Source organism: Fistularia commersonii, chromosome 16 (assembly GCF_037954325.1).
Source record: "Fistularia commersonii isolate RoL2024-O1a breed Wild chromosome 16, RoL_Fcom_v1.0, whole genome shotgun sequence".
In the NCBI taxonomy this organism is placed as follows: domain Eukaryota; kingdom Metazoa; phylum Chordata; class Actinopteri; order Syngnathiformes; family Fistulariidae; genus Fistularia; species Fistularia commersonii.
Genome location: NC_141299.1, coordinates 16,557,753 through 16,585,719, shown reverse-complemented (window position 1 = coordinate 16,585,719; position 27,967 = coordinate 16,557,753). Strand labels below are relative to the sequence as shown.

At 40.3% G+C, this 27,967-nt stretch overlaps 2 protein-coding genes across 5 annotated transcripts; one reads left to right on the top strand and one right to left on the bottom strand.

Moving 5' to 3' along the window:
- Window positions 1–959: 959 nt before the first annotated feature.
- On the top strand, window positions 960–7,960 carry LOC147226085 (N-acetyllactosaminide beta-1,3-N-acetylglucosaminyltransferase 3-like). 3 transcript variants are annotated; one of them, XM_086161706.1, is made up of 4 exons: window positions 960–1,102; window positions 2,607–2,700; window positions 3,280–3,329; window positions 5,750–7,960. In XM_086161706.1, exon 4 carries the CDS (start codon window positions 5,760–5,762, stop codon window positions 6,891–6,893), a length of 1,134 nt encoding a protein of 377 aa, XP_086017832.1. In that variant the 5' UTR covers window positions 960–1,102; window positions 2,607–2,700; window positions 3,280–3,329; window positions 5,750–5,759; the 3' UTR covers window positions 6,894–7,960. The 3 variants fall into 3 exon arrangements, with proteins under 3 accessions (XP_086017832.1, XP_086017831.1, XP_086017834.1); XM_086161705.1 differs by lacking the exon at window positions 3,280–3,329 and having other exon boundaries at window positions 961–1,102; XM_086161708.1 differs by lacking the exon at window positions 960–1,102 and having other exon boundaries at window positions 2,521–2,700.
- A 3,832-nt stretch (window positions 7,961–11,792) lies between these two features.
- On the bottom strand, window positions 11,793–27,245 carry jak3 (Janus kinase 3 (a protein tyrosine kinase, leukocyte)). Of its 2 annotated transcripts, XM_086162245.1 has the most exons (24): window positions 27,171–27,245; window positions 25,555–25,766; window positions 25,329–25,446; window positions 24,697–24,814; window positions 23,812–23,957; window positions 23,345–23,648; window positions 23,059–23,181; window positions 22,787–22,944; window positions 22,591–22,702; window positions 22,037–22,217; window positions 20,664–20,788; window positions 20,162–20,293; window positions 19,989–20,076; window positions 19,203–19,327; window positions 18,906–19,044; window positions 17,095–17,246; window positions 16,749–16,899; window positions 16,462–16,589; window positions 16,081–16,270; window positions 14,942–15,066; window positions 14,295–14,467; window positions 12,960–13,077; window positions 12,765–12,878; window positions 11,793–12,601 (listed from the first exon to the last, which is right to left on the bottom strand). In XM_086162245.1, exons 2-24 carry the CDS (start codon window positions 25,751–25,753, stop codon window positions 12,431–12,433), a joined length of 3,390 nt encoding a protein of 1,129 aa, XP_086018371.1. In that variant the 5' UTR covers window positions 25,754–25,766; window positions 27,171–27,245; the 3' UTR covers window positions 11,793–12,430. The 2 variants fall into 2 exon arrangements, 1 of the variants encoding a protein (XP_086018371.1); XR_015107297.1 differs by lacking the exon at window positions 11,793–12,601 and having other exon boundaries at window positions 12,960–13,105.
- Window positions 27,246–27,967: the final 722 nt, after the last annotated feature.

Here is a 27,967-nt window from a genome sequence, read left to right as displayed (position 1 = left end):
CCCGGCAGAGAGCTGCGTTCCTCTGATACAAACCTACTAGCAGTACCTTCTGCTCGCTCGAAGCGATCTCAGGCAAAACTGTTCTCAGTTCTACTACCTCAGTGGTGGAACAAACTTCCGGAAGCAACAAGACTAGCATCATCTCTCTCAACCTTCAAGAAATAGGTAAAAACTTTTCTCTTTCAGGACTATTTACTGCGCTGATGCGCCAGATCAGGTTAGGCAGCAAGTTAGGCTATGCAGTGTGTGTGTGTGTGTGTACGTTTGTGTACGTCTTTGTCAAAAAAAAACAAACAAAAAAACTCACTAACCCAAGCTTACTGTTGTGTATATTTCTTGTGCGTCTTGTATTTGCAAGTGTTATTTGCAGTCCTTATGTCCTCTATTGTAAGTCGCTTTGGATAAAAGCACCTGCCAAATGTAATGTAATAGTCCTTGCTTATTTTTGGACGGTACTCAGAACTTTTCTGTCCAGCTTCTGAGAGTTCCAGAAATCCCTTGATTGTGGTGATTCCCTCTAGAGGTTGGAGAAAGAAACTTTGGGTACCATCATTTTTTGTCCATACCACTTTCCTTTGTTTTGTTTTTTTAATGTACGACACATCGTATGCAATGTTTAATTCTCTTTTTTTATTCATTATCACTTTTGTCAGTTTCCAATTATTCCAGTGACCGCACTGTTTTTTTTGTTTTCTTTACAAAACGGTGACGACCATTGGTGTAAACCATTTGCGTTACTGATATGACTGATATTCCAGACTTCACCGTCTCAGTCTTGGACTTCCAGATCTGGCGATGGAGAAGAAGGGTTTCCCAACAAGTATCTGTCAGCGCAAGTACACTTTGTATTCATCAACCTCATGAATTCTATTTGGACCTCAAAACAATGAGGCACAGGTTTTTCCCGCTAGAATAAAACATCTGAAATTGAAATAAACCTGACTGGCTGTCTTTTTGTAAATTTTTTAAAACATGTATTCAATCGCACTCAAGGTTGATGCTTCTGAACAACATGACGATTACGGTTCTTCTGAATAACCTCCAATCGGAAGGTCAAGCTCCTCCTGTCTGCATGCTGAAGTTTCCTCTTGCAGGACGAAAGGTATTATGTTGGAAAATGTCATTTTAAAGCGATATAAATCCAAGATTCAGCGTGTTTATCATCATATGTACAGTCTGGAAAGGTGTTTCCCCGTACAAGGAAATTCTTATTTTGCTGTCCAAAGGGAGGCCAGATAAGTTGCGATAAATAACAAGCATATCTTTGCTGCATGACGTCAGCAGTGCAGGGAAATTTAAAAGGTATTAAGACGATGTGCAAGTTGAATGAGAGAGTGCAACTTGAAATATAAACCATTGTGTTCAGAGTAAATATATATATGTGTGTGTTTTAATAGATATACTTGGAGGCGAAGTGTGATGGTGCCCATTTTTAAGAACAAGGAGGATGTGCAGAATTGCGGCAACTATGGAGGGATAAAGTTGATGAGCCACGCAATGAAGTTATGGAAAAGAATTGTGGAAACTAAGCTGAGAGCAGAAGTCAGCTAGAAAGATTACTACAAATGCAGTATTTGCTTTTAGAATGCTAATAGAGAACTACAGAGAAGGCCAGAGGGAGCTGCATTGTGTTTTTGTAGACCTAGAAAAAGCATAGCATACATACAAGACATGTATGCTTGGGGTGAGACAGTGGTGAGGTATGCTGTAGGTGTAACAGAGAAGTTCAAGGTAGCTACTGAAGGAAGAGCCGAAAGAAAAAGAAGAAAATATACTTCTTTTAATTCTAATATTTTTAATTTGTTAAATTATAAGTATTCTTAAAATAAAGTGCCCATTTTTAAGAATAAGGGGGATGTGCATAATTACGGTAACTATAGACAATGCAGTTAGTATGTCATCATGCCTACAAAGAGTACTACAGATGCAGTATTTGCGTTGAGAATGCTAATAGAAAAGTACAGAGAAGGCCAGAGGGAGCTGTATTGTGTTTTTGTGGACCTAGAAAAAGCATATGACAAGGTGCCAAGAGAGGAGCTCTGGTATTGTATCAGGAAATCTGGAATGGCAGAGAAGTATGATAGACTGGCGCAGGACATGTATGCTCGCTGTAAGTCAGGGTGCTGTAAGTGTATCAGAGAAGTTCAAGGTTGAACTCCTCAGCTTTCATCCGTCTCCCTTCTCAAATAAACCTCTTGAGAAGCCTCCCCCCCCCAAGCGTCCTTGTGTTTGGATCAGGCACACCCTCCAAAAATCATGAGATGGTTGGGTCATGTACGGAGGAGGGAGGGTGGATATATTGGTAGGCAGATGCTGGAATTGGAGGTCTAGAGGAAAAACAAAGTGAAAATTTATGGACACAGTGAGAGGATATGAAGTTAGTTGGTGTGAGAGAGGAGGATCCAGAGAATAGGGTTAGATGGAGAAGGTGGATTGGCTGTGGAGACTCTGAAGGGAAGAGAAGATATACATATATATTAATTTGATTTATATGAAAAGTGTTGACTTCACATCGTGAGTGTGTGTGTGTGTGTGTGTGTGTGTGTGTGTGTGTGTGTGTGTGTGTGTGTGTGTGTGTGTGTGTGTGTGTGTGTGTGTGAGCGCAGGCGCCACACACCCAGCCGAACCACGCACACAGGACAGGAGCCCCTGCCGGCTGCCTCATTTCCTCGAGTCCGGCACAAAAAAAATAAGAAACAGGCAAGTAAACCCTTTCTCTCGTAAACTTATTGATCTACGCATTTATTGATCTATTTTTTTATTTTTTATTTTGCATGTCGCGCAGATCCACGGTTGTTCCTCACGCATCGCGGTCGATCCCCGACCCCCTTCCCCGCGTGGAAATGAATGTGTTCTGCACAATGTAGTTTCGTTATTATGAATTTATTACAACTCGGGGATTTCCGTGACTTTTTCTTTGGGCGAATATATATATATATATATGAATATAAAATCTCATTTTGAATCACTGCTTTTCCGTCCAGTCCCGTGGAATCGCCTCCCCAACCCACAAATTTGTGTCCGCAGTTGCTGTTATGAAGAAACTTGTTAAAACAAATAAAATAAAATAAACAAAACAATTCAATCCGGGTTTGTTTTGGGGGGTGGAAAGGTTAAGGAAGTTATTCCTTTCATGACGTCCAACTTGTCCAACCCGTCTCATCACTAAAGAAAGCTTTCTTCTGTTCTCGCAACATTGACATAAGTCACGCCTGTCTGTTTATCTTTACATTTATTTTATTTCATTTCCTTCATCTTCCTCCACCAACTGAAATCCAGATTCAGGGATCGAGGTTCAGGGTGTCTTCTCTTCTCTTCTCCTCTCTCAGGTTTGATTAAATCCAAATATCTTGTCACTGTCTCACCGCTTTTGCCTCTTTGATTAATATTTTGATGTTTAAATGTTGATTTATTCATGTAACTCTGGCATTTGAACGTGATTCTTTGTAATGGTCGCTTTGGAAAACGTACTTTTCGGTCAAATTCAGTGTTCATTTGCTGAGATTGTATATTATACATACATTTTCTTAACGGCAAGCCATTTAGTTTGTAAATCATTTATCCTGCATATTCCACTTATATAGTAGAGAGTTTATATCCTGCATTTATTGTTTATTGCACTGCTGGTTAGATGCCAAATTGCATTTTATTGCCTTTTACTTGTTTCTGTATGATGACAGTAAAGTTGAATCGAAAAGAATGGATTACTTTATTTGCACTGGATGAATTCTTATGATTCAGAATCAGAAAAAAAAACGTTATTTGTCCTGGAGGGGCGATTAACAGGTCCAAGAGGAATTATGAACATCAATAAATAAATGAGTGAATACACATATATATATTCATTTATTTTATTATATTTTATTTATTATCCTCATTATATTTATTTTATATATATATATATATATATATATATATATAATAAAATTATTATTATTATTATTATTATTATTATATATATTATTATAGTAATAAAATAATAATAAAAAATATAATAATGATAATAAATAAAATATAATAAAATAAATTAATATATATGTGTATTCACTCATTTATTTATTGATGTTCATATATATATGAATATATATATATATATATACACACATCACATATATATGATGTTTATATATATATATATATATATATATATATATGTATACATATTACTGTGAAGTAAGCCTAGCTCTGCAGGAAGATTTGTTATATATATTTTTTTTGTTGTATTTTGACCCTCATGAATGCCAGTCGACGTCTCTGAACAGGTGATACAGGGACGGCGTTGAGTATGTTTTGAATATAGTTGATGCTTTTAATAGAAAAATGATTGACCTTGCAGAGGATGTTATAGGAAATTCCATTTTGATGGGAGGTTTTGTTTGTTTTTTTAACCATTGTTACATTGTTATAGATAGCTGATGTCAAGATGACGTTATGTACCTTGTCTGCCCTGCTTTTGGAGTGTTTTTTTTTTGGCTCATCTTGATCCAGGAAGTTTTTTCCATCGCAGCAACTCTCCTACTAAAAAAACATCTTTGTTTGCAACGATGATGGGAAAGCAGGAATCACCAGGGACTCCGATGGTTTGCAGATGATATTGTGATTTGTCCTCATTGGTGAAGATACTGTATTTTATGGACCGTAAAGCGCACCGCTTTCTAAGGCTTAATATCAATTTTCATACATAAGGCGCACCGCGATATAAGGCGCATACTGTATATAAACAAAACAGTCAGTTTAGTCCAACTTTATTCATCTCATTTGCTTTGCTACCTTGGAGACTCTGTTTGGTCCTCTTTACTTGGCACAGTTCACTCATTTGCTTCCTCCACTTGGCTACTGTTGCTTCATGAATGTTGAATTCTTTTGCAGCTGCTCTCCTCCCATCATCTACAGCGAGACTGATAGCCTTGAGTTTAAATTCCGATTCTTAGGCGTGTCTCTCAATAGGTGCCATTTTTGGCGGTCCTCGTACAAACAAATGTACAGTTGTGTTCTGTTGAAGCACAGAACATAGTGCTACTACAAAAACTGGTGAAGGTAATCTGATTTATCATCGCCAGCAATAGTGGACACCTGAAGTTAGAGTGAGGTTTGGACAATATTGTATTCCAGCGCTATATAATTAGTTATCTGACGTTACAACCCCATATTCAACCAAGGACCAACTTTAATACAACGTCCCCTTGTCAGGTTGGAACGGTCCGACAACCAATCGAGCGGCGCGGTTCGGTCGCTTACCGATGTCGCACTAAAACATTTTGACACATAAAATTGGTTGGAGGTCAGTAAGTACAACAAGAATTCATACATAAGGCGCACGGCTGATTTTTGAGAAAATACAAGGATTTAAAGTGCGCCTTACAAGGGTAGCCTTGTAAAACGCGCCATCCTTATTTTAAGCAATCGGCCCTCTGTTGTTTGTCTAACATGATCAATATTTGACTGTTCTTGCAAATGATAACGGCTTCCGTGACTAGACTTCAAGCTCGATTTGACTCAACATGGTTTCGGTGGTTTTGTGTCTTTTTGTAAGACCGTTTCCTCAACGAAAGTAGAAACATGACTGAGAACACACCAACAATCCACGCGATAGACGGCGAGAAGCTGTTGCTTCTTTACCTGCAAAAGGTACCCAGTACCGGATGATGCGTACCCTGACGTGCAGAAAGAACCATCACGGAGGAGTGCCATGAATTTACCAGTTATCTAAATGTCGTCTAATGCTTGCATCTGTTTTCTGTCACGACAGATTTTCGAGAATGAGACCGAGCAGAGCGAGGAAGTGCTTGTTGGCTGGAAGTCTGAGTCTGTTGCTACTCCTCTTTTGTAAAGATCACATCGACCTTAAGGCCATCCGCCCCCGAGGAGACTTACCAAGGGAATACAGTCAAGTCCCGTCACCCACGAAAAACAGATCGTACGTGTACTCCTGGCCGAAATGCCAACAGAACACGTCGGCGGCCAACATCACAGACTTCGACTCCCTTCCGGATTTGATTAAAAATGTCCTCTACTTTCGTCACTGCCGCCATTTCCCCATGCTTCTGGATCTCCCCGATAAATGCGGCGGAGCCAAAAGGTCGGGGGACGTATTCCTTCTTCTGGTGATCAAAAGCTCTCCCGAAAACTACGAACGGCGAGAGGTGCTGCGCAAGACTTGGGCCAAAGAACGGAGGCACAACGGCGTGTGGATCAGACGGATCTTCATCTCGGGGACGACGGGTGAGGGGTTCTACAAAGAAAGACTGAATAATCTTCTCAAATTAGAACAAACGGAGAACGGCGACATCCTCCAGTGGGACTTCAGGGACTCGTTTTACAACCTCACCCTAAAGCAAATACTCTTCTTGGAGTGGATGGAAAGGAACTGCCCGAAAGCTCGCTTCCTGCTGAACGGCGACGACGATGTTTTCGCGCACACGGCCAACATGGTGGTGTACCTCCAAAGCCTCAAGGACAACGACGGAAGCAAACACCTCTTTATCGGCCATCTGATCCAGTTCGTGGGGCCCATTCGAAATAATTGGAGTAAATATTACATCCCGGTTCAAGTGCATGAGGACGACAAGTACCCTCCTTACTGCGGCGGCGGGGGCTTCCTTCTGTCCGGTCACACGGCCATGGTCATATATTACATGTCTCAGTCCATTACCCTACTGCCCATCGACGACGTTTTCATGGGGATGTGTCTGGCCAAAGCCGGACTCAAGCCTCAGTCCCATATGGGCGTGAAGACGGCGGGCTTTAACTTCCCCAGCAGTAAAATCGATTCATATGACCCTTGCTTTTACAGGGACATTTTACTCGTGCACAGGTTTCTTCCAGGACCCTTGTATCTCATGTGGAAACAAATCCAAGAACCCTCTCTCAAGTGCGGTCCTTCCAGTGAGTAAAACTCGAGCGGATCACTTTGCCTTACGGGTTTTCCCCGCGTGGAATCCGCCGAGCAGACCGATCGTCGCCGACCCGAGCGTGGATCGCGACCGTCAAACGTTCGGTTCGTCTCCGAGGCCTCCGATCCATTTCAGCGGCAACCTTGAAGATTTGCGACGTACTGACATTTTCCCTTGACGTTCAGGTGACAGGGTCTACCTCTTTATATTTCAAAGAAATGTACTGAGCAGGAATTATTCTGTTGCTTTTCGCACCACATCTCATTTCAAAGCACCGCGTCTCATTCTTTTATATATGAATATAAATTGAATTTGAATTGATTTCGATTTTTTTTCAGTATGAAAAAGGACGCGGCGTGGAATAAAAACTCGAGAAAAAAGGGAGTCGTAAATAAAAACGCCCGACTGAAAGGGGCAACGCGTGGGAAAGAAGCTACGTTGAGGCAAGCGCCATTGGCGTTCGTAACGTTTCCAGTGCTTCGATTTCGACGGGGGAATTTTTCTTTGTGGAGTTTGCATGTTCGTGCAGAAGAACACGGCAGACGACCGCCGGCATCCACGCCACCCAAAGTGAGATGATGTTTCATAGGCGTCGTCAAGAAGCGAGGTAATCATTTACCCCGGAACTGTTAGTTACACTGTTTTTCGACAAAATGACTCGACACCACGTTCACCTCCGCCCACCGCGAGTGTGAAAAATGAACTTGTCGCTCCACGCTTGTAAATGATTAAATGTACGCCTCATTTCGTCCTTTGCACAGTGACGCCCGTTTAAGTCACCGCAACTGGCAATACATGTCTTGCACCAGTCTAATGACAATCGGACAACATTTAGTCACTATTCATTTATACATCCTTGCTTTGAAATAATATTTTGCAAGACTTTGCAGATGTACTGAGACCGTTCTACCCTCATGTCTCGGTTTGACGCGACGCACCGACGGACTGATAGGTTGGCAGCTCACCTTCTGGGAAAAGGCAATTTTGTGTAACACTATAAAAGGGAGGGAGCAATAACACTGAACCCATGTGATTTGTCAAAAATAAAGTTCTTATTAAATAATGAACAGGGACAAAAGTCATTGTGATTTCATTGTCGATAATATCAATCGAGATGGAGTTGACTTTTAAGGGCGGATGGTGGGACGTTTAAGGCTAGCAAGAAAAAGGAATCACGTTTGAATTTTTGAACAGGCGGACGATTATTTCGGACTCCAGACGTGGGGGGGGGGAGGGGGGAAGACGGAAAAAAAGCTGAGACTAGAATTTCAAGAGAAGTCAGACTTGTCCTATAATGTTTTGGCAACACAAGGAAGTTCCCACTGTGCCACCGGAGACGCACCCGGAAAGAAAATCAAAGGGATCGGCCAATAGAATAAAACGGCGTCAACACAATACAGAGAAGAGACAAAGGGAGACCAGGAGTCGATCACGCAGAACGGAGAAAACCTCACGAAGGTGGGAAAATTAAATGATCACACACACGTACGTGGTTTTTGGATGATTCATGCTTTACGAGAAAAATGTTCACGGTCAACAGTTTCGTCTGTTCCGGGTCGACAGATCATTGGACTTCGTCGTCAGTCACGTGTCGCCCATAAATTCCTTTTTGTGGAGTTTCGGCTTTACGACATGATCATTATTCAATTAATGTTATCTCGACTGCTTGTCCTGCAATTTTCGGGAAGAGGCGAAGACAGGACCACGTTTAGAGACGTTCATACGTTCGTCCTCTGGTTCGCGCAGATTTAAAAGCTGCTTCATGAGACCTCTCTTTCCACAGATTACAATAAATGACCTAGTAAGTCATTTGTCAAAAATGACTTTCCTCGTAAATGTTAATATTTAACATGGTGGTGCCTCTCGATCTTTTTTTTTATCCTCACACTTTCCATCCGAGCCATACCGATCTCTTGAGTTTTAGAAGGATCGCAAGGTGACTTTTCTGTTTGGACTTCCTCGAGTTTCTCCCACAGGCCAAAAAAACAAGCTCACCGGTGACCCGAAATGAGAGGATGGGAATGAAATGGCGTTGTATGTTTCTATGGAAGAGGGTGACTTGTTGCATGTTTCGATATTAGATGCGAATAAGAAAGTGAATAATTGCGTCTCTCTATAAAGCACTAAATGACGAAGTAAATAGTGGTATGTCTCTTTATCTGGCCCTGCAGTTTGCATTTGATCCAAGTCAAACAGATAAGAAAGTGTTATTGATAATGTTATAGGTGTAAAAACAGCAGCCTGGGTTCTCATGTAAACAACAACGCAGACACGAAGACTCCTAGGAAACCCAGATAAAAAGTCAATCGTCATCAAGCATGTCAAGAATGCATGTATGACGATCTCTTCTTCTTTTACCGATAAGACGGGTCTAGTTTAGCGAAATTTCCGAGACGGAAAAATGGCACTCTGCATACTTCTTTGAGATAATGTTCACCAGAAAGAACAGACCTAGATTCCTAAGTTCGCACATTTATCTGAAGTTCATCTGAAGGTATCAGAACAAGGACAATCTGATTATGATAAAGGATAGTATGAGAATAGTGTACCTTGAGTTTTTGTCAAAACATGCACTGCAGTTTGCATCTCTTTATGGGACAATCACTAGACTTGTCCACAACAAAATACCAATCAGGACCGAAAGATCCTGCTGAACCCGCTGCGGAAAACATTGCCATCCAACCGGACTTCCATCAGACGCCCTTTTCCGTGGGGGGAGGTTAATGTTTTACAGGTAAGTCCACAAATAAAACAAAGATTCTTACATCAGGATGCCCTTTATGGAGCACGCCGCCGCCTTCGACACAGTAATCCTCCACCCGAGCCCCCGTGAAGGGTTCGCCCAGGATCGCGTCCCCCAACATCATGCCGAAGTTTATGAAAGCTAACACTTTCTTGCATTAGGTCGATCGCAAACGTAGTGTGAGTAGATCTCATGGCATTAAAAAAAGACAGAATTTTATCTGTCCTCAATATGAAATTCATCACTTAATTCACATACAAGGGCAGCCAGTCTGACTTCTGACCTTTTCTGACACACGGGTCGTCGCGCACAAAGTGCTGCGAAACTCTAGCAAGCTAGCGGGTACGCTAGTTATCCTCCAATTTATTTCTTTTAAACTTGAGAAAGCGTATAAAGGTGAGTGGGGGAGCTGGACCAAGTCTGAAGGCAAAAACTTAACACTTCCACAGGGAGTGGGAGGACATTTTCGACGTGCGTTTGCCTCATCAAATGTGGAGCTGTTTATTAAAACTACTTCAGTCCAAGTCATCAAGGTAAAGTCATGACAAAATATGTTGTGACCCAACTTTGAGTTGTATTGTTCAATATGGGTTCATGCAGTTGTGCAAGGTACACCGACTTATATTGTACATTTCAAGGATTCTCAACATGTTTTGCATTTTTATAGTAGGTAGATCATTTTGACTTGGACATTTTATAAGTAGCTTGCATGCAGAAAAAGTATCTGCACCCCTGCCTTGGATCCTCAGCAACTTCTACAGCTGTATTTTCGAGAGCATCTTCACCATCTGGCACGGCGGCAACGTTGCTTTGGACCGTAGAGAAGATCACCAGAACCCCGCTGCCTTCTCTGCAGAGCATCTACCGCCACGGCGTTCACAGGAGGACCGCACCCACCCCAAACACGAACCGTTCACACTCCCATCCCGAGTGTGAAATGTAGGACGTCACCACTGAAGAACCCGTTTGACCTGAATGCCATTAGATTCCTGAACGACTGACAGGAGTAAATGCAGCCTCAGGGCGGTGCTGGCCCGTGTCTTTCCAAGCCTGCCTTGGGGAGGCAACAGAGCAGTGTCTCCCTGAGCCGGTCCCAAGCCTGAATAAATGCAGAGGGTTGCGTCAGGAAGGGCATCCGGCGTGAAACTTTTGCCAAAACCAAACATGCGAGTCAACCGTAACTTTACCATACCGGATCGGTCGCGGACCGGGTTAACAAAGACCGCCATTGGTACTGATGACCTACAGGGTACTAATGGAAATTGGGCTACGGTGGGTGGAAGAACAAGAACAAGAAGAAGAGGACTATGGGGACTATGACAGGAGAGAGTTGGTCGACATGATGCAGAGAAGGAAGGTGGATATACTGTGTGTCCAGAAGACCAGGTGGAAAGGTAGTAAGGCTAGAAGCTTAGGAGCAGGCTTTAAGTTATACCATCATGGTACTGACAAGAAGAGAAATGGAGTAGGAGTTATCTAGAAACTGTTACAATGACCAAAAGACAGCAGGCAGAACTAGAGGTTGCGGAGATGAAGATGTTGAGGTTCTCTTTGGGAGTGACCAGGATGGAGAGGATCAGGAATGAGTCTATCAGAGGAACAGCACATGTTAGATGTTTTGGAGAGAAGGTCAGAGAAGCCAGACTGAGATGGTTGGGTCATGTACAGAGGAGGGATAGAGAATATATTGGTAGACGGATGCTGGAATTGGAGCTGCCAGGCAAGAGGTCTGGAGGAAGACCAAAGAGAAGATTTATGGACGTAGTGAGAGAAGATATGAAGGTAGTTGGTGTGAAAGAGGAGGATACAGAGAAAAGGGTTAGATGGAGAAAGTTGATTTGCTTTGGCGACACCTGAAGGGAAAAGCCCAAAGAAGAAGAAGAACATTGGCTGACAGGAGTAGATAACCACGCTCTGCTAGAGGACAATTAGATGTACATGATTGTTAAACCCCAAGCCAAAGGTCATCTGAATGGGCTTTTTTACAAGCCGTTTACATCTGTGTGTGCTAATATAGCCACAGTCTTGACTCACATCCTGCTGTGAAATATTAACTCAAAGCAAGTTGGAACATTTTAACCACAACAGACCATGACCAGGATGACTGAGAACCTGAGAATTTCATTTCAAAACACATTCCAACAATGAAGCACAGTCGAACAGTTTATTTCAAAATGTTTTGAAACATTGTAAATAATGTGATGAATTGACATACAAATGTTTTTTTTAATCCACATGGTATTTTTTTGTCTTATGCACCTCCCTGAGGTGGGCCTCGCACATTCAAGGGGGTTTAAAAGCATGAAAATAGAGACTTTTTTTAAAAATCACCCTGATTTAACTTGACTATGATGGGAGAGCACGACTTGAAAAATGAAATCTTCAATCTCCATGAATAAAATAAAATAAAATAAAATAAAACAAAATAAAACAAAATAAAACAAAATAAAATAAAATAAAATAAAACAAAATAAAATAAAATAAAATAGAATAAAACCAAACCAAACAAAACAAAACAAAACAAAACAAAACAAAACAAAACAAAACAAAACAAAACAAAACAAAACAAAACAAAACAAAACAAAACAAAACAAAACAAAATAAAATAAAATAAAATAAAATAAATTTGCAACTCTCTGCATTGCAACTCTTGTTTGAAAAGCATTCAAGTAGCCCAAGAAAAAAAAAAAACACCTTTTATTTCCTTCTTGTTAGATGCAAACACACAGCTTTTACATCAGGGGAGAGTTAATCAAAAATAAACTAGAAGCGGAAATATGTTTCATGAGATTTCTTAATTACGACTCACAACGTCGACGCCAAAGCGCAACTGTGAGGCGTTAAAAGGCATTGAGTTTATCTCTCTCATCTCATCCATGATCATTTCAATCTGGTCTCCCAGGCTGCAGAAATATGGCCGCTCCTCATAGTTGTACCTCCAACATTGCTTCATCAAAGCGTACACCTAGTACGGCAAAAAGAAATATTATTACGATTACTGTTTTAAAAAAGGACTTATGTAAACTTTGTGTGCTTTGCGGTTATGAAACTATTGTTGTCTGATATTCTGAGAAAAACAAACATCTTCAAGGAGGAATTGAAAATAAGACATTTAAACAGTGGCATACCTTGGGTGGGCAGTTCGGTGGGGCAGGCAGCCTCCAGTCATTCTTCAGAATATTTTCCAGTTGCATCGTAATGGAAGCTCCTTGCATGTTTTGTCCAATTGCCTGCATACACAGCTAAAACAGTGAAACCATGATGAGAAAGAAAGAAAACGTGAAATAAAAATAAACTCATGAATGTTAAATCTTAAGACATACTCTTTTAGGGTTGATGTTATTGTCGCAAAGGGAGAAGAGCTCGTGAAGAACCACTCCAAAACTCCAGACGTCAGATTTTTGGGAGAACTTGAAGTCGCTGATGGATTCTGGAGCATACCTGCAAAAACACAACGATGGCCATTCGCCTTGATCACATTGATCACAATTTTGAGTTACTAGAGTTTGTGTGTAAGACATCTGTGTATATTTATAGTTCCATCCATAAATTGCCACCTGTTAATCACTACCTATTTGTACAAAATCTGCACATAACAATTATCCACCATACTTGCACTAGCTGTACATATTCTGCTCATATCTGATCCACCTCTACTTGCACTTGCTGTAAAAAAAGAAAATTGCATCTATTCTTTAATACTGCATTTATCTGTAAATACCCCACATTCTGAACATATGCACTTCTGCTGTTTGCACTTCTAATTAAATGATAACTGCATGTATAATGACAATAAAGTCGAATCTAATCTCATCTCAATGTTTACTTTTGTTGTACATTGTTAATTTACTGGAAATCCCTTTGCAAAGACGCTTTAACTGGTTCTTGCAATACCATTTATCGCCACTAGGTGTCGCTGTTGCGCCCGATCCAGCAGCGGTCTCTCACGCACCGGTGCCGTTAAAATAGAGTAAAAATGGCGCCGGAGCCGGCTAGACGCTAGCTAACGCTCTGCTCTTTACTACGCCACTGGTATGTGAATTTCAGTTTGAAATAGCCAATATCGAGTGTACGCGCAGCTAAGATGTTAAAGGAACGTCTCAATGAACGGTTTGTGGAATAACCCGTCAGAAAATCTCGTATCCTATCGTTTTGTTTATGTAAACAAGCTAGCTAGCGTTGTTCTCAACGCTATCGCCCCCTGAAGCTGGAAGAGTGTTGTAGAACCTCCATCGCCAAGTGCAATTCTTCATGCGAAAGAAACAAAAACCAATGAGATATTCTTTATTAACCCTTTCCCCTATACTTACAACTCTTTAAGAGTGCACTGAGGATTTTTTCAAGTTCATCATCTTAGAATTGAATGCATTTATTGTGCATTAAAGAGGACCATATCAGCTAATTATATCTCACCAGGCCCCACTCACTAAGTGGACTCTTAATATCAGTTTTGCATTATATTTTTAAACCATATAGAGCCACGATAAAGAGTTAACATTTCCATGCAGTATTATTTGAGTACACCACAGTAGTAAGGGGACAGTTTGTAGTGCTATTTTGTGTTTTTATGTTCCTGCATAACAACATCCTCATCCATCACCAGAGAACATACGTTGAACTAAAGATTGTAATAAATATCCAAACTTGAGAAAACTTACCAGAAGATTGGGCTCTCTCCAGGCTGCTTGACCCTGTAGTATTCCTTGTCCAAAGGAATGATCTTTGTCAGACCAAAATCAGCTATTTTTACCAGGGAATCACTTGCCACAAGAATATTTCTGGCTGCAAGATCCCTGTGTACATATCGAAAGGTTTGCAGGTATGCCATTCCCTGTAAAAAAGAAAACAACAAAAGAAAAAAAAATGCTCATATATTCTCTGCTTTACCATTGCATTTTAATAATGTGTCAGCAAAAGAAAACAAAGTCATGTATTTACTGCTTGAACTGTATTTTGTAGCATTTACTCCCTCACTCTTGAGGATCTGATACTCTTACTAGTTTGGTTGTTGTTTTAGTAAATACAAATACACACATTCTAATGTTAAAATAAGCACAAAGTTGATGCGGTTTTGATTTGATATGCACAGGAAGTCAACCTTTAAATGTTTGTTGCATCTAGCACTGTAAACATGATAGAGCCTTTATGTGTGTGAACCTGCAAACATTAGGGCCATATATTGGGAAATAACTATTCTAAGATAGATGGTCATCAATGTAATGTCCAAAATGTAGCCATTGTTTTTCATTGGATGATTACAGTCTGACCTGCCATGTAATGAGACATGTGATTATATGATATGTACCTTGCACATCTGTGACGCGAAAAGAAGCATACGTCTTGTGGTCATGTTGTCCTTGTTCTTCTCTAAGTAGCTGATAAGACTCCCGTAAGGCAAGTATTCCATGACCAAACTCATACTGAGGCGACCTGCAAGGACAGTTTTTTAAGTTCAGTTAAGATCTAGAAAACTTCTTCTTCTTTTGGCTTTTCCCTTGAGGGGTCACCACAGCAAATCAACTTTCTCCATCTAACCCTATTCTCTGCATCGCCCTCTCTCACATCCACTAACTTCATGCACTTTTGTCAAAACATCCTTAAATCTTCTCTTTGGTCGTCCTCTAGACCTCTTATTCCAGCATCTATTTACCAATATGTTCAACGCTCTCTTATTTTTTTATACTTTTGTAAATTTAATTCTTGTTTTAAAAGTGTATACTGTATTATATGGGACTAAAATGGAAGCTACAGGGAATTTCCAAAAAGCACCCACCGTTTTCACACTTTTTTATTTCACATTTGTTGTAAAGTAGGCTTGATTGTTTTTTTTGGCAGGTCCACATGTAGGTTACTAAGTGGAAAAAGTCTGGGAATAAAATGTTTAGTCAAAATAATGCTTAGTGTTTCCCTCCATGCTGTCAGTTGTGGTCATTGTAAAATTGTGATGAATTTTCTGACCCAAATTGTGACACAGATACTGAACTAAAGCTACGTTGTTAAGAGGGTTAACTGCATACAGTGCATACAGTAAGGCAAGGAAAAACCTCAAAAATGGCATTGCATTGGCCAAAAAGCTCAAACGGGTAAAAAGGGCAATTCCTACTATTGACCAAAGGAACATTAACCATATGGCAGAATTCTGAAAGTAACAGATTAAGCTCACTGTTTGAGCAAGCTGCCACGAGCTCTACCTGAAATGCAGTATAACTTGCACCGTTTACTAACCTCAAACTTTACAGTAAGTGTCAAACACTAAATAGGAATTTCTGCCATCTGCTGACAATATTAAGGTACTGTTAAAAAAATAAGGGCATGGAGGGAGGGTTTCTCCTAGACCCGACAATACGGCGTGTTGGGTTACGTATGAATTTCATATATGATGCTTGGAACTTAAGCTTGTGTTAACATACATGTGCTTGCAGAGGTTTTTTTTTCCCCCCTTACCCATGCCGTAACAGATGCCTCTGTACTTGACGATGTAGTCACAGTTCAAAATACTAAGCGTTTTGACTTCCTTCTGAAAGTCTGTCAGGGTCGACGGCTTGTTTGGCTGCAACTTCTTGACAGCAACCAGCTCACCGGTGTTGTCCCCCAGCGGGTCGTAGCGACAAAGTTCGACACTTCCAAAGTTTCCCTGGAAAATGTTGAAGCCCCGTTAAGCAAGCATCAAGTCAGATCTGATTTCTATCTGTCTACATTCATTTAGTGAATGGTGATTTATGGAGCCCAATTCAGGCATGGGTGATATCAATACTGGGCTCAAAATAATCCCATAAGGACAGGGATTCGTCCGACCCAAAAACCCTGCGTTCAAAAGAATCAAACCTTTCCCAACAGGGAGATGTAACGCAGGTGTCTCTCCTCAAACAGGTTTTGCTCATGAGCAGGGGTGGTTTGAGATCTCCGCACCGAGTGCTGCGACGCAGGCTCAGTAGCATGAAGTATCTCATAGTCTGCCGTGAACGAAAGAGGGGAAAAAAAAAGCTTCCTAATTCACACTTGAGCAAATTATTTTGTGGAGTTAAATTTGTCAGATCTTTTTTTTGAAAAATTCAAAGAACTTTTTATATTGTTCCACTGTCGCGTGGATGCGGCATGGTAAAGAGCTTTACCAGATGTGATGAGACTGTTGAGCTGACGGATGATGCTCCTGGTAGAAGGCCGGAAGGCTGGCTTGTAATCCATACAGTGATCGATCAGATCAGCCAACTCCGTCCACTCGGAGGGCGGCAGCTTCTGGAAGCTCTCGTAAAATTGACGCTTCTACAGCAAAACCATCAGTAGCAAAGCACAATTTCTTTGATGCGGAAATAACAATATGAGCACCGTTTATATTTTTCTTTACTATAGATAAAATAGATCGATACATTTTAAAATTCAATTTCAAACATTGTATCTGTCTTGAAGGGATCAGGGCCTAGTTTGCTCATCAATTTGAGATGGAAGCAGTGGATTTACATTGTCCAGGTTCCAGCCTCGCAGCGGAGTTTGCCCGCTGTTGAATATTTCCCACATGGTGGTGCCAAAGCTCCACTTGTCGCTCTCCCTGCTCAGGCGTCCTGGGTTTGCCACCACCTCTGGGGCGACCCAGGGGATTCTGTCCAGGATAACTGAGAAACACAACACACAAGAGAACCACAAAGATGGATTCACACAAACTGGTGGAGCAGTTAATTGTAGTCTCAAAATGTAAAGGTTTGCAGGTTTGCCAATCGCATTCTTGTGTCCATGTCAGAACTAATCTTTGTCAAGGTCCATTTAGGCCAGGTACATGTACAAATTACATGAGACATTAATGATTTTTATGACGTGAAAAGTGTCCCTTTATATTATTTCTTGAGAGTTTCTCTTTGTTCTTTGTTTGGAAATATTGTTCTTGTTCCAACGGATTCATTTGACAAAAGAGTAATGTGGAAGACCTCACTGTGCTCAGCTGGTCAACTTGAAAAAGAATAATATGAACAAATTTATACGGGATTGAATTTTTAGGTTATGCATGCAGGAGCAGTCTAATACTTTTGGGGTATCTTTTATGGCAATTTTGTCTTATTTTTTTTGTCTATTTAACAACACTATGGCAAGAGCAAATTCAAACATTAGATACATAAGTTAATTTTTCAAAATGCATTTTATATATATATATAATATCTGACAGAGTGTGTTGTTAGATCTGAAATATTTGCATTCCAGCTGTTTGTAATGCAGTTATGACGAACAATTTTTGTCGGGGAGACTATTAGAATGATAAGATCAACTTTGTTGCCACGCATTTTGCTGTTCAATGCTGTGCTTTTCATTTTTCCTTCTTTTGTTCTGAAAGTAAGTTTCTGGCACTTGAAAAAATATCTGCTTCTACTACTAAAATGAAACGTTAAAAAAAGGTAGTAAATTATAAATGGAAGTGTAAAATACTATTTTAAGACTTTTCAACTGTTTGTTACAATTATTATAAAATTTACTTTTTGTGAGCGATGTCTCCAAACAAAATAGGAGTTAATATGTTTTCTAAATTATTTGTATCCTGTAAAAGACAGTGCCAGTTATGGATAAAGTCATTTATAAGTTTGTATTGATCTTGTGTTTAGTACTTTTAGGCAGCTGCCTTGAAAATGATCCTCCAGTCTTTGCCAGACAATCTATCACAGGTGACGTGGACCTTTGTCCAAGTAATCTGGGATCGGGTTTAGTGAGAGTATTTAATCATTATCAGCCGAGACAGGTCATACGTGCTGTGCTCACATCATATGATAGTTCTTGCTGTTGTTTTTCTTTTTGTTTAGGCTTTGAATCGTCCGGTTAGCCACACAAACGGTGTCGCGTTGGAAGTTGATGGCTGTGCGGCGTCGACCACATTGGCCTCTCGAGTACTGTTGCCTCAACAATGACTAACAGTTGATGAACTGATATGAATTATGCAAGCTACCTTGGCTCTTATTCAGAGTATAGCTGAGTAAATTTAACTTTAAAAGAGAAATTCCAGGAATAGGACAATTAAAGTGAACAAGCTCAAGGTCCTTGACCCCAGTGTTTTAACTTCTCCTTTGACAAAGGCCAGAGGTCGCAAAAATGGATCAAAGCTCAGCTCTAATGTGCTTCATGCACCGCTCGGTTTATTCATCCATTTAACTTGATGTGGAATAAAGTGTCATAGCAATGTAATGTCATAACTCCACAGCCTCCAGCATTTGCCTTTACTTAAAGCTATATCTGCTTTTTCCTAATAATAATAATATGAGACATTTTAGACAAGCGATGCAATTAAACCTTACCCTCCTTGTCTAGGATGGCTACACTGATGCCTGGATCGCTCAGCTTGATGAACGGAGAGCTGCCCTTTGACAGGTCACCTTCTCGGGCCAGCAGGAGGTTTTTGGCGCAGATATTCCCATGCACAATGTTTTTTTCATCCTACAAGATGAGAATCGGGAGTAGGTAAATATTTCAATGTTCTCGCTTTATAATATGGCACTTTTAATCCACTGTGGAGGTATCAAATGCTTTTGAATTACATGAAGTCATCCAAGTCTGCCTTATTAAGAGCTCCTGTTGAATAAAGTGCATCTTACCAGAAAGCAGAGGGCCCATGCAAGCTGTTTGGCTACGTCAAGTTTCCAGCTCAATGATACAGACCTGCCTCTCTTCAAATAAATGTCAATGGCCCCATACTTGACAAACTCTTGCACCATAATGTCTGCAAGGCACAGCAAGACTTGTTGCTACAGCTGCTCTTTCAACTCAAACAAAAAAAATCACAAATGGTCATCCACTGTGAGGGGACTGATCTGGGGTCAGGTGAGGTGAAACTATGGAGATGGCGTTTTGCTCATGGACAAAAAGGTTTTATCCAAGATTTTTTTTTTCAACACCAAATTTTTTTCTCTGTTGTCCTAAAGTATATAAAGAAAGAAAAAGGTGACAGTATTGCTTGTGACTCAGCCTAGCAAACGAGAGCACGAGTAATCACACTGGTTCAAGATATTTTCAATGGGATGACTTAAAACTGTGCCTCTTCTTTTTATACAGATTTGTAAAGTTTCTGTTTCGTGTCTTCATTTGGAGCTCTCGTTACGAAACATTTGCTCTGCCATCTCTTTCTGCACTGTTTTTGTACTATTTGTAATACTTTTTGCTGTTTGGCTGCAGCAAACAGCAAAAAGGTGTACAGCATTGTGTGGCTTGAAGCAATTCAAATTTGAATGATTTGTAAACGGCAAAACAGCAGAGCAAAGCTAACATTCATTATAAAGACGTCAATTTGTACAGCACAATTCTTCTTGGCGAACAGACGCATCTGGAAAACAAAAGCATCAAGGTGGAAAGTCTCGTCAAGAGGGACCCATAGAGGAACTTACTTTTTGATCGGTGAACAGTGACTCCGTAAACATGGAGGAGGTGTTTGTCGGAAATCTGACTCATTACGCTGGCAGCTTCAAAGAATGACTGAGGAGCGAAACATTTGCGGCGTTAAAAATACCATGGGTAAATGTATAAATATTCCAGTGTTTTTGTCCATGAGGAAACCAACCTCCCAGAAGTTCTTATGAACAACATCAAGCTCTTTCAGTAGGATGTCCGTTATATGCTTCTCACCGTTACGACTTTCTGTTTTTTGGCCTTTGAAAATCCGGGTGAAGGATCCTTTCCCGAGGCTTTCGCCCTGACAGGGGGGAGACACAGAAACAGCCTTTCATTGTCATCCACAACCAGTAGTAATACTTACCTTGATCTGTTTTAGGTTATTTTCTCTGTGCACGTTAAATCTATCCGAGCAGGAGGCAACTTGATGGTAGTCATACTCCCATTCAGTGCCATATATTTGTAACTTTGGGAAACGGCGCTCTTTGAGAAAACCTCTTGTTGTTTGTAACACCCAGATCACCTTCCTAGATTTACATCTGAAAGTTCCTGGATACGGTGGCTAATATAACCGCTAATATGCTGCCTCTTAGAGTCCAGGGCCTTCAGTGGCGCTCCATTTAACCACTGCCTTGAGAATACGAGTTGATATGAAAAGACACATAACTCACCCACATCAAGTCTTCGTACTTGATCATGTGGAACTGGATATTGCTGAATTTGTTCCTCGCAGGCATCGGAGATTCTTGAGATTCTAAACAGCAGCTGTTTCGTATGATTATGAGATTTGTGAGCTCTGTGGGAACATGAGAAAACACATTTACACCCATTGCAAATAGATCTAGAAAGATAAACTACACTGCTCAAAAAATAAAGGGAACACGAAAAATAACACATCCTAGATCTGAATGAATGAAATATTCTTATTAATACTTAATACTTTGTTCTTTACGTAGTTGAATGTGCTGACAAGAAAATCACACAAAAATGATCAATGGAAATCAAACGAATGAACCGATGGAGGTCTGGATTCAAAGTCACACTCAAAGTGGAAAATCTTCAAATCTTTGTACTTAAGACCTTAAAACACTTGATAGTCTTAACCTTGACAATCTATATTTTATTTTATTTCTTATTCTCCCTCCTTCCTACTATTATCTATTATTGTTCTGTTTCTGCTTGAAACTCTGGCACAACAATTTCCTTTGGAATAAATAAAGTTGTTCTTATCTTATTTTATCTTATCTTATCTTATCTTAAAACACACTACAGGCCGATCCAACGTTGATGTAATGTCCTGAAAACAAGTCAAAATGAATCCGTGTTGCTTCCCGACTGGACAGTTCAATTTCACAGAAATGTGATTGACTTAGAGTTACATTGCGTTTTTTAAGTGTTCCCTTTATTTTTTTTGAGCGGTATATATTATTGCTATTATTACTTCACGAGCAGCTTCCATTTATATTGAGGTCGCACTAGAAGTTTTCATTGTAGGACGTCTATCAGTAATTGAATATATTTAGCCCACGCTGGTCCTGTGTTGAAGGAAGTAATGGATCTGAGTGTTTTATAAGTTGCTGTAAAATACTTAAATATTGTGTTATCCAGTGCTGTGTGTTTTATTTGTATCCGTGAACTGTCCATTTTGTATCTTACAAACAAAAAATAGACCTTAGCCATTTTGCTTTTTCCCGGTTGTGGTGTGCAGATACACAGAAGTCATTGAACTTTAACTTTTAACTTTAGCATTAGATTTTGGACGGTGCAGTGGGACATTGCGGAGTACTGTAATAACGACCGCAAAAAACAAATACAAATTTGTACAGCCAAAGGGGTGTGAGCAAAAATATTAAATACTGTGTGTCGGGCTTTGAAGTTGCGAAAAAATGTCCGACACAGAAATGCCAACTTTCATTGTAAAGTTATTTTTAATTGTATAAATGGCATATGATGACGAGTCAAACAAAAAGTGCTGTTTTTGATCAAATATCTATTCTTCCTCAATATTTCTCCATTTTTATTATTCATCGCAATGACAAATTACCTTTGGATTGAGGTGGGCAGCAATGGGACAATTTGACGAGCACTCCAGCCAGCATCAAGGTGTTGTGTTGGTAGTAGCCGGTGAGCTCTTTTAAGCTGGAAAATGACTTCCGGACACCGGGGATTCTGTAGTTTTCATTCTTGATAATCAGACAATCTTCGTAACTAAGTCCAAGTTGGGTCTGCAAAAAAAAGAAAAATGCCAAATTGCTTGTTGACGACAACATTGGTCTGAGAAACAATCGAACTTCAGCATAACTGAGAGTGGCATCATCTCTAGTTGTTATGCGATGTGGTAAATCGCTGGTAAACTATAGCCCCAGAGTTTGAAGGTGAGGATGCGGTTTTATTGGTCAGACGTTATTCAAATTCTAATAATTAAACATTGACATTGCCTGACTTTACGGAGTTGGATCAGATCCACATCCTATATCTAGTTCCGTTGTCTTTAAATGGTGAATATAAAATCATTGTCCGTAATCGTCAGGGTGCGGGGCAACGTAAAAAGCGTAGGCTATTTACAGTCTGCGGTGTTGCACGAGCGGTCGACGTTACCTGAATACAAACGGTGAGGAAGAAATTGTCATAATCCGTGGGGCTCTGCCGAACAAGGAACGCACCTCTTTTGAATCCTGACCTTTTCAACTTATTCACGGCAAACTCCGATCTGAAGAGACGAGATGCGAAAGACATACTTGAGGCGGTTATGCGGAACCGGAGTCAGAGATTTTGAAAATTCAGGATGGCTCACGTGATCGGGCCATGGCAGTGGTTCTTGATGCCGTCCAGGATGCTCAGCGGGGCAACCTCTTGACAGAAGTAGTGGCTGGAGTCTGTTGTCAGTCTGAAGTAGCCGTCAACAAGCGACACGAAGGACTGGGCTTCTTTGAGGCTCTTAAAATTAGCTTTCTGTTGTAAAAATAAGAGAGGATTATGTGCTTATGTCTTGTTTTTCCAATGTATCGGAGTTACTTTTGATTGTTTCTATGCTGTGTAGAAACCATTTGGTATAAAATTCGTTACCAGGCATTTGTCAGCTTTGTGAGTTACCGTCACCATCCTGCTGTCTGGAGGAACTTGCTCAAGGCAAACCATCTTAATACTGATTTCAATTATGTCCTGGAAATCGCAAAATGTTTGCCACACCTAAAAAAAAAAAGTTGAGACAAATGATTACAGCATCATCACTAAAAGGTTAAAAAAAACTGCACTGTGGTCTAGTTTTACCAGTTTTATTAATCAACTTGTTTACTGTACCGGATCCAGTAGACGTTTTTTTTTTTTTTCCAGTCGTTATCATTTATCTCACCTCACCCCCGTCAGGACCGCTTCCCTGGTTGGTTTGAATCCCGCCGTCCCCGCTGACCCGCACGAGCGTGAACGCGGCGTTCGAGTTGGACGGCGGAGGGTTGACTTTGAAGACCTCGCTCCCGAGATCGGGCACAATGCCCGCTAGTTCCACCATGTACTTCACTTTCAGGTTGAACGGGTCCACCGAGTAGTTCCCCAGCCTCCTCAAAAAACTTTTCAGCATGGTACGGATTCGAAAGCGATCCAGGCGGTTGCGTTTCTGGATGTTGTGGCGATGTGACTTGGGAAGACACGATTTGTAGCTAAAGAGAAAAGATATATTTTGGTAAATTAGGGCTCAATACCAACAACGCATGTCCAACATCACCAAAGTATCAATTCCATTCCTGAAAGAGGAACATTTCACTTCAAGACATTTACGGAACTCGAATGTCGGAAGTGAAATATCACTCGCGATGTGAGTACCTGATGGCCTTGCACACGTCTCTCACGCTCTTGTTGTGCTCTTTCGCCATTCTCCACAAGTCCAAAACGGCGAGGCTGAGGCATTCGTTCTGAGTACTCAAAGGCGGACACATTCCCGCCTCGCTCAGGGTGAAGTCGCTCCGCAGCTGAGCGACCAAAAGAAATAACTCACTGAAATAGCTTTACCAAGGGAACCACACTTCAATATAAGATAGACTTTGTTGAGTCCAAAAGGGGGAATTATCATCACAAAAACGTTAGAGGGTATAAAAGTTTGCAAATGGTAATTATAGAAGGAATAAGAATAAGAATAAGAACATCTTTATTAATCCCGAAGGAAATTGCTGTGCCAGAGTTACAGAAAATATAACAGTAATAAATGATAAAAGAAAAGGCAGAATTAGAAATAAAAATAAACTATAAACTATAAAGTGTCTCAGTGAAACTATAAAGTGTCTTAGTAAACAGTGATAAAACTATAAGTGTCTTAGTAACAAGTGAGGTAAGGAGTGCACAATAGTATGATAGAAGAGAAACTTGTAGTGTAGCTGTTATGAGATGAAATATTGCACTGTTCTGAATATAGTGAAATGAAATATTGCTCAGTTTTTGTTTTTTTAGGTTAAAGATAGGTTTTTATGGTTGCCGGCGGCTGAATGGAGAGGAATTAAAAAGTCTGATCGCCTCAGGGAGGAAAGACCTCCTGTGGCGTTCAGTGGAGCAAATAAAAATGCAAATAAAGGATAAAGATACCCTATTTACATTTTTGAATAGGGGATATCTGAGGGTTGTCTGTACCTGAACATTATCATCCGGTGGCTCAAAATCATACATACATAAATGTGGATAAAAAACATGAATCAATACATTTTTTTCATTTATTACCTGAGAAAAGAGGTAATGGATGACGGCGGAGTCGAGCACGGGGCATATTTTGTCTCGAGTCAGACTGTACCGATACGATATTCTCTGTTCTTGTCCGAACCAGTTAGCAAAGAAAAACCTGTGCGTCCAAAAATGAATACATATTAATCAAAGGATTATTTTGAATGAATACCTCTGGATGTGTGTTTGCAGACCTGTTTGACAATAAAAAAACATCCCATATGAATACACTGTTGATACATAACATTGCAATTTTGCAAAAATGGGTATGTTCATTGACAGTGTTCTTCAGTAAACAATTGAATAATTGATTTCAACATGTAAACAACTCAGTAATTAGTGGAAAATTACTAATGAATGTCATGAATAAACCTGCACATTAATAGTTGGCATCTCATTGTACCCATATTGATGATGTATTATCTGATCAAAAGCTAGTCAAGGCATTTACAGGAAAACATAGCATGCTAGTTACTTACTACTCGTTAGGTTTTGCAAAGGACACAAGGAATTTATGTGCTTGGATCTATATCGCTTAAATCGTGAAAGAAAATGCTCCTGACTTCCTCACATTCCCCTCAGCAGTCACAAACATTGCGTCAAACTGACATGACTTTGGACAGAACTGATACCTGACTCTGAAGTGCACTTTCAGGTTTTCCTCTGTGTTGAACATGTGCGATGGAGGATACCAAAAGGACAGATCGTCCGATGCCAATCCGAAAAGACTTTGATAAACCGGCAGGATTCCTGGAAAGAGAAAAGGGTGGAAATTTGCCCGAATAGATGACATCATACCCGAATAGATCGATCCTCCGCGCGAAACGTCCTCCCGTCCCGCTGAGAATGAGATCTTACCACATTTCGCGCCGGCTTGGTCGCAGACTTTTTCAGCCGAGATCAGACCGCACGATATGTTTATCGTCGTCGCTTCCTTTGTCGAAGGGAGGAAATACAGGTGTACCTGTAAACCCGGACCGGTGCTGGAACTCGACCTCTCGCTGCTGCCCCGGTCTCTGTTCATGAGAGGGGCCCACTCCTCCTCGCTGAGATCCATTGACTTTCCTGAGCTTTAAATCAAAACAGAGCCACGTACAGGGTAGTGAAGCAAATGAGAAAGCGGTTGGATAAAGTAATAACGTGATAAAAATCAACGTCTAAAGTTGAAATACAATTTTAGCTCAGTCATCGATGGTACTTATTTAAGCGTGATAAGAATCGGTAAATAAAATTTATGTGAGCCGATGTTTCATTTCATGATCTGTATATTACGATGGCTTAAGTTCCCATGACTGAATACATGCTACGGCTGGTTAAGGATAAGCATTTATTACACTGCTCAAAAAAATAAAGGGAACACTTAAAGAACACATCCTAGATCTAAATGAATGAAATATTCTTATGAAATACTTTGCTCTTTACACAGTTGAATGTGCTGACAACAAAATCACACAAAAATGATCAATGGAAATCAATTGTATCAACCCATGGAGGTCTGGATTAGGAATCACACTCAAAATTAAAGTGTAAAAACAAACTCCAGGCTGATCCAACTTTGATGTAATGTCCTTAAAACAAGTCCAAATGAATCTGTGTTGCTTCCTGAGTGGACACTATGATTTCACACAAGTGTGATTGACTTGGAGTTACATTGTGTTGTTCAAGTGTTCCCTTTATTTTTTTGAGCAGTATATTTTGAAATGTCAAGTCAAAGGTCAGATGTAGCCCAGTGTTTCTTTACTTGAAGTTCATGACTGCCATCGACTGCACGCGTATGTGAGAACGTCGCACTTCCTGGTCTCTTTGTTGTCACTTTTTATTTTGCAACCAGGAAGACACTCGTCAGCGGCGAGAAGAAATGATGCGGTTGATTTACTGATAGAATAAATTCGGTGACATTTTCATGTCCATTCGGCTTATTTTTTTGTCGATAGAAGAAACGTGTATCTCAGCAAATGGGATCATTGTATCAGCAGCCAAGCAACTTAAATCTACCATGTTGTTTTTTCAGTTGAAGGCTGTATACACCCTTTCCCTTATTTATTTGAAATAATTTAAAAGGTTTTCACTGCTCCTGTTGTTTTATTTACTTGAATTTCAATTTTTTTCTCTTTTGTCACGGGCTACAACGTATATATACCCTTAGATGTTTAAAGTTATTATACCCGTCCTCAATTCTGCTCGTCCTAAAAGTCAAAACATGAATTCAGGGTCATTTGCTATCACGTGATAAAAAAACGATCGACCTGACTCCACATTATATCCATCTCATCCAAGATAATTTTAATAATATATTATTTTAGATTCCAATGTCATTTTCAGTTACTGTATTTTAATTTATGAACAGAAACACACGACCGAGTAATGGGATGCAGAGCAAGCACATTGTTGTTGGCCTTGCTCATAGAATTAGACAAAAATACCTTCAATAGCAGAACCAGCTTTATAATATGTGTTATATAATTTGGGGTTACCTTTATATTTATGAAGCAGAGGTCCTCATTCGGACTCACGGTGACAAGTAGATTTCCATTCGGTGTCTGTCAGTGAGTAGGAAGTGTTTGAAAGGATTTCCTGTTTTACGCAATGGAACGATGCACTACTTTGTTTGTAGAAAAAGAAAAGTAACCGCTGAACAATATTACAAGTTACATTTAAAAGAATTCAATCCAATACCGTTCAGGTGGTTACTTCTAAGCATTTCATTTTATCCACTAGCAGCCGATGTTATCAAAACAATAAATAAATGAAGAGGTTCACAGAAGTTGGATGTTTTGTGCAGCAATGAGTTTCCCTGTTCCCTGCCGTGAGGTCCTTCAGTTTCCTGTTTGCAGTCACTTAAAAAGGACAGTTTAAACTGAACACATTGCAATTTCTGGATCGGAGGAAATCCTCTCAGCTGCGTATCTTTATTTCAAACTTTCTTGTTTCATATCTCTACGCCGACAGGCCAATTGCCATGCGGTCCAAGGATACGGAGAAGGAAAAAATCACCGTTGATAAAGACGTCACCTCAGCTCGGGCGGCCCGTCCCCAAAGAGGCCATGCTGGTGCGAGCTGTTGTTTGGACTAATATGGGATGTGCGCAGAGGCAGTGCTTCATGTGCGTTTCAGTGTAAGTAGAGGGTTCCCGATAGGTGTGGAACAATTAATATGAAACCACCATCTCAATTTACACCGATTTAAGTTTAATGAAATGCGTGCCAAAATGGTATCTACTGTCCTGCAGAACTTCAACCTCCAGCCATCTGCTTTCACTTGACTCATAAAT

Coding starts and splice junctions, on each gene's coding strand:
- LOC147226085 (XM_086161706.1), top strand. CDS start 5,760: ATGAGACCGAGCAGAGCGAGGAAGTGCTTGTTGGCTGGAAGTCTGAGT.
- jak3 (XM_086162245.1), bottom strand. CDS start 25,753: ATGGATCTCAGCGAGGAGGAGTGGGCCCCTCTCATGAACAGAGACCGG. Junction 25,447..25,554: donor CCAAGCCGGCGCGAAATGTG/GTAAGATCTCAT, acceptor TTCTCTTTCCAG/GAATCCTGCCGGTTTATCAA. Junction 16,271..16,461: donor ACATCTCCCTGTTGGGAAAG/GTTTGATTCTTT, acceptor AACATTTTCCAG/GGAAACTTTGGAAGTGTCGA.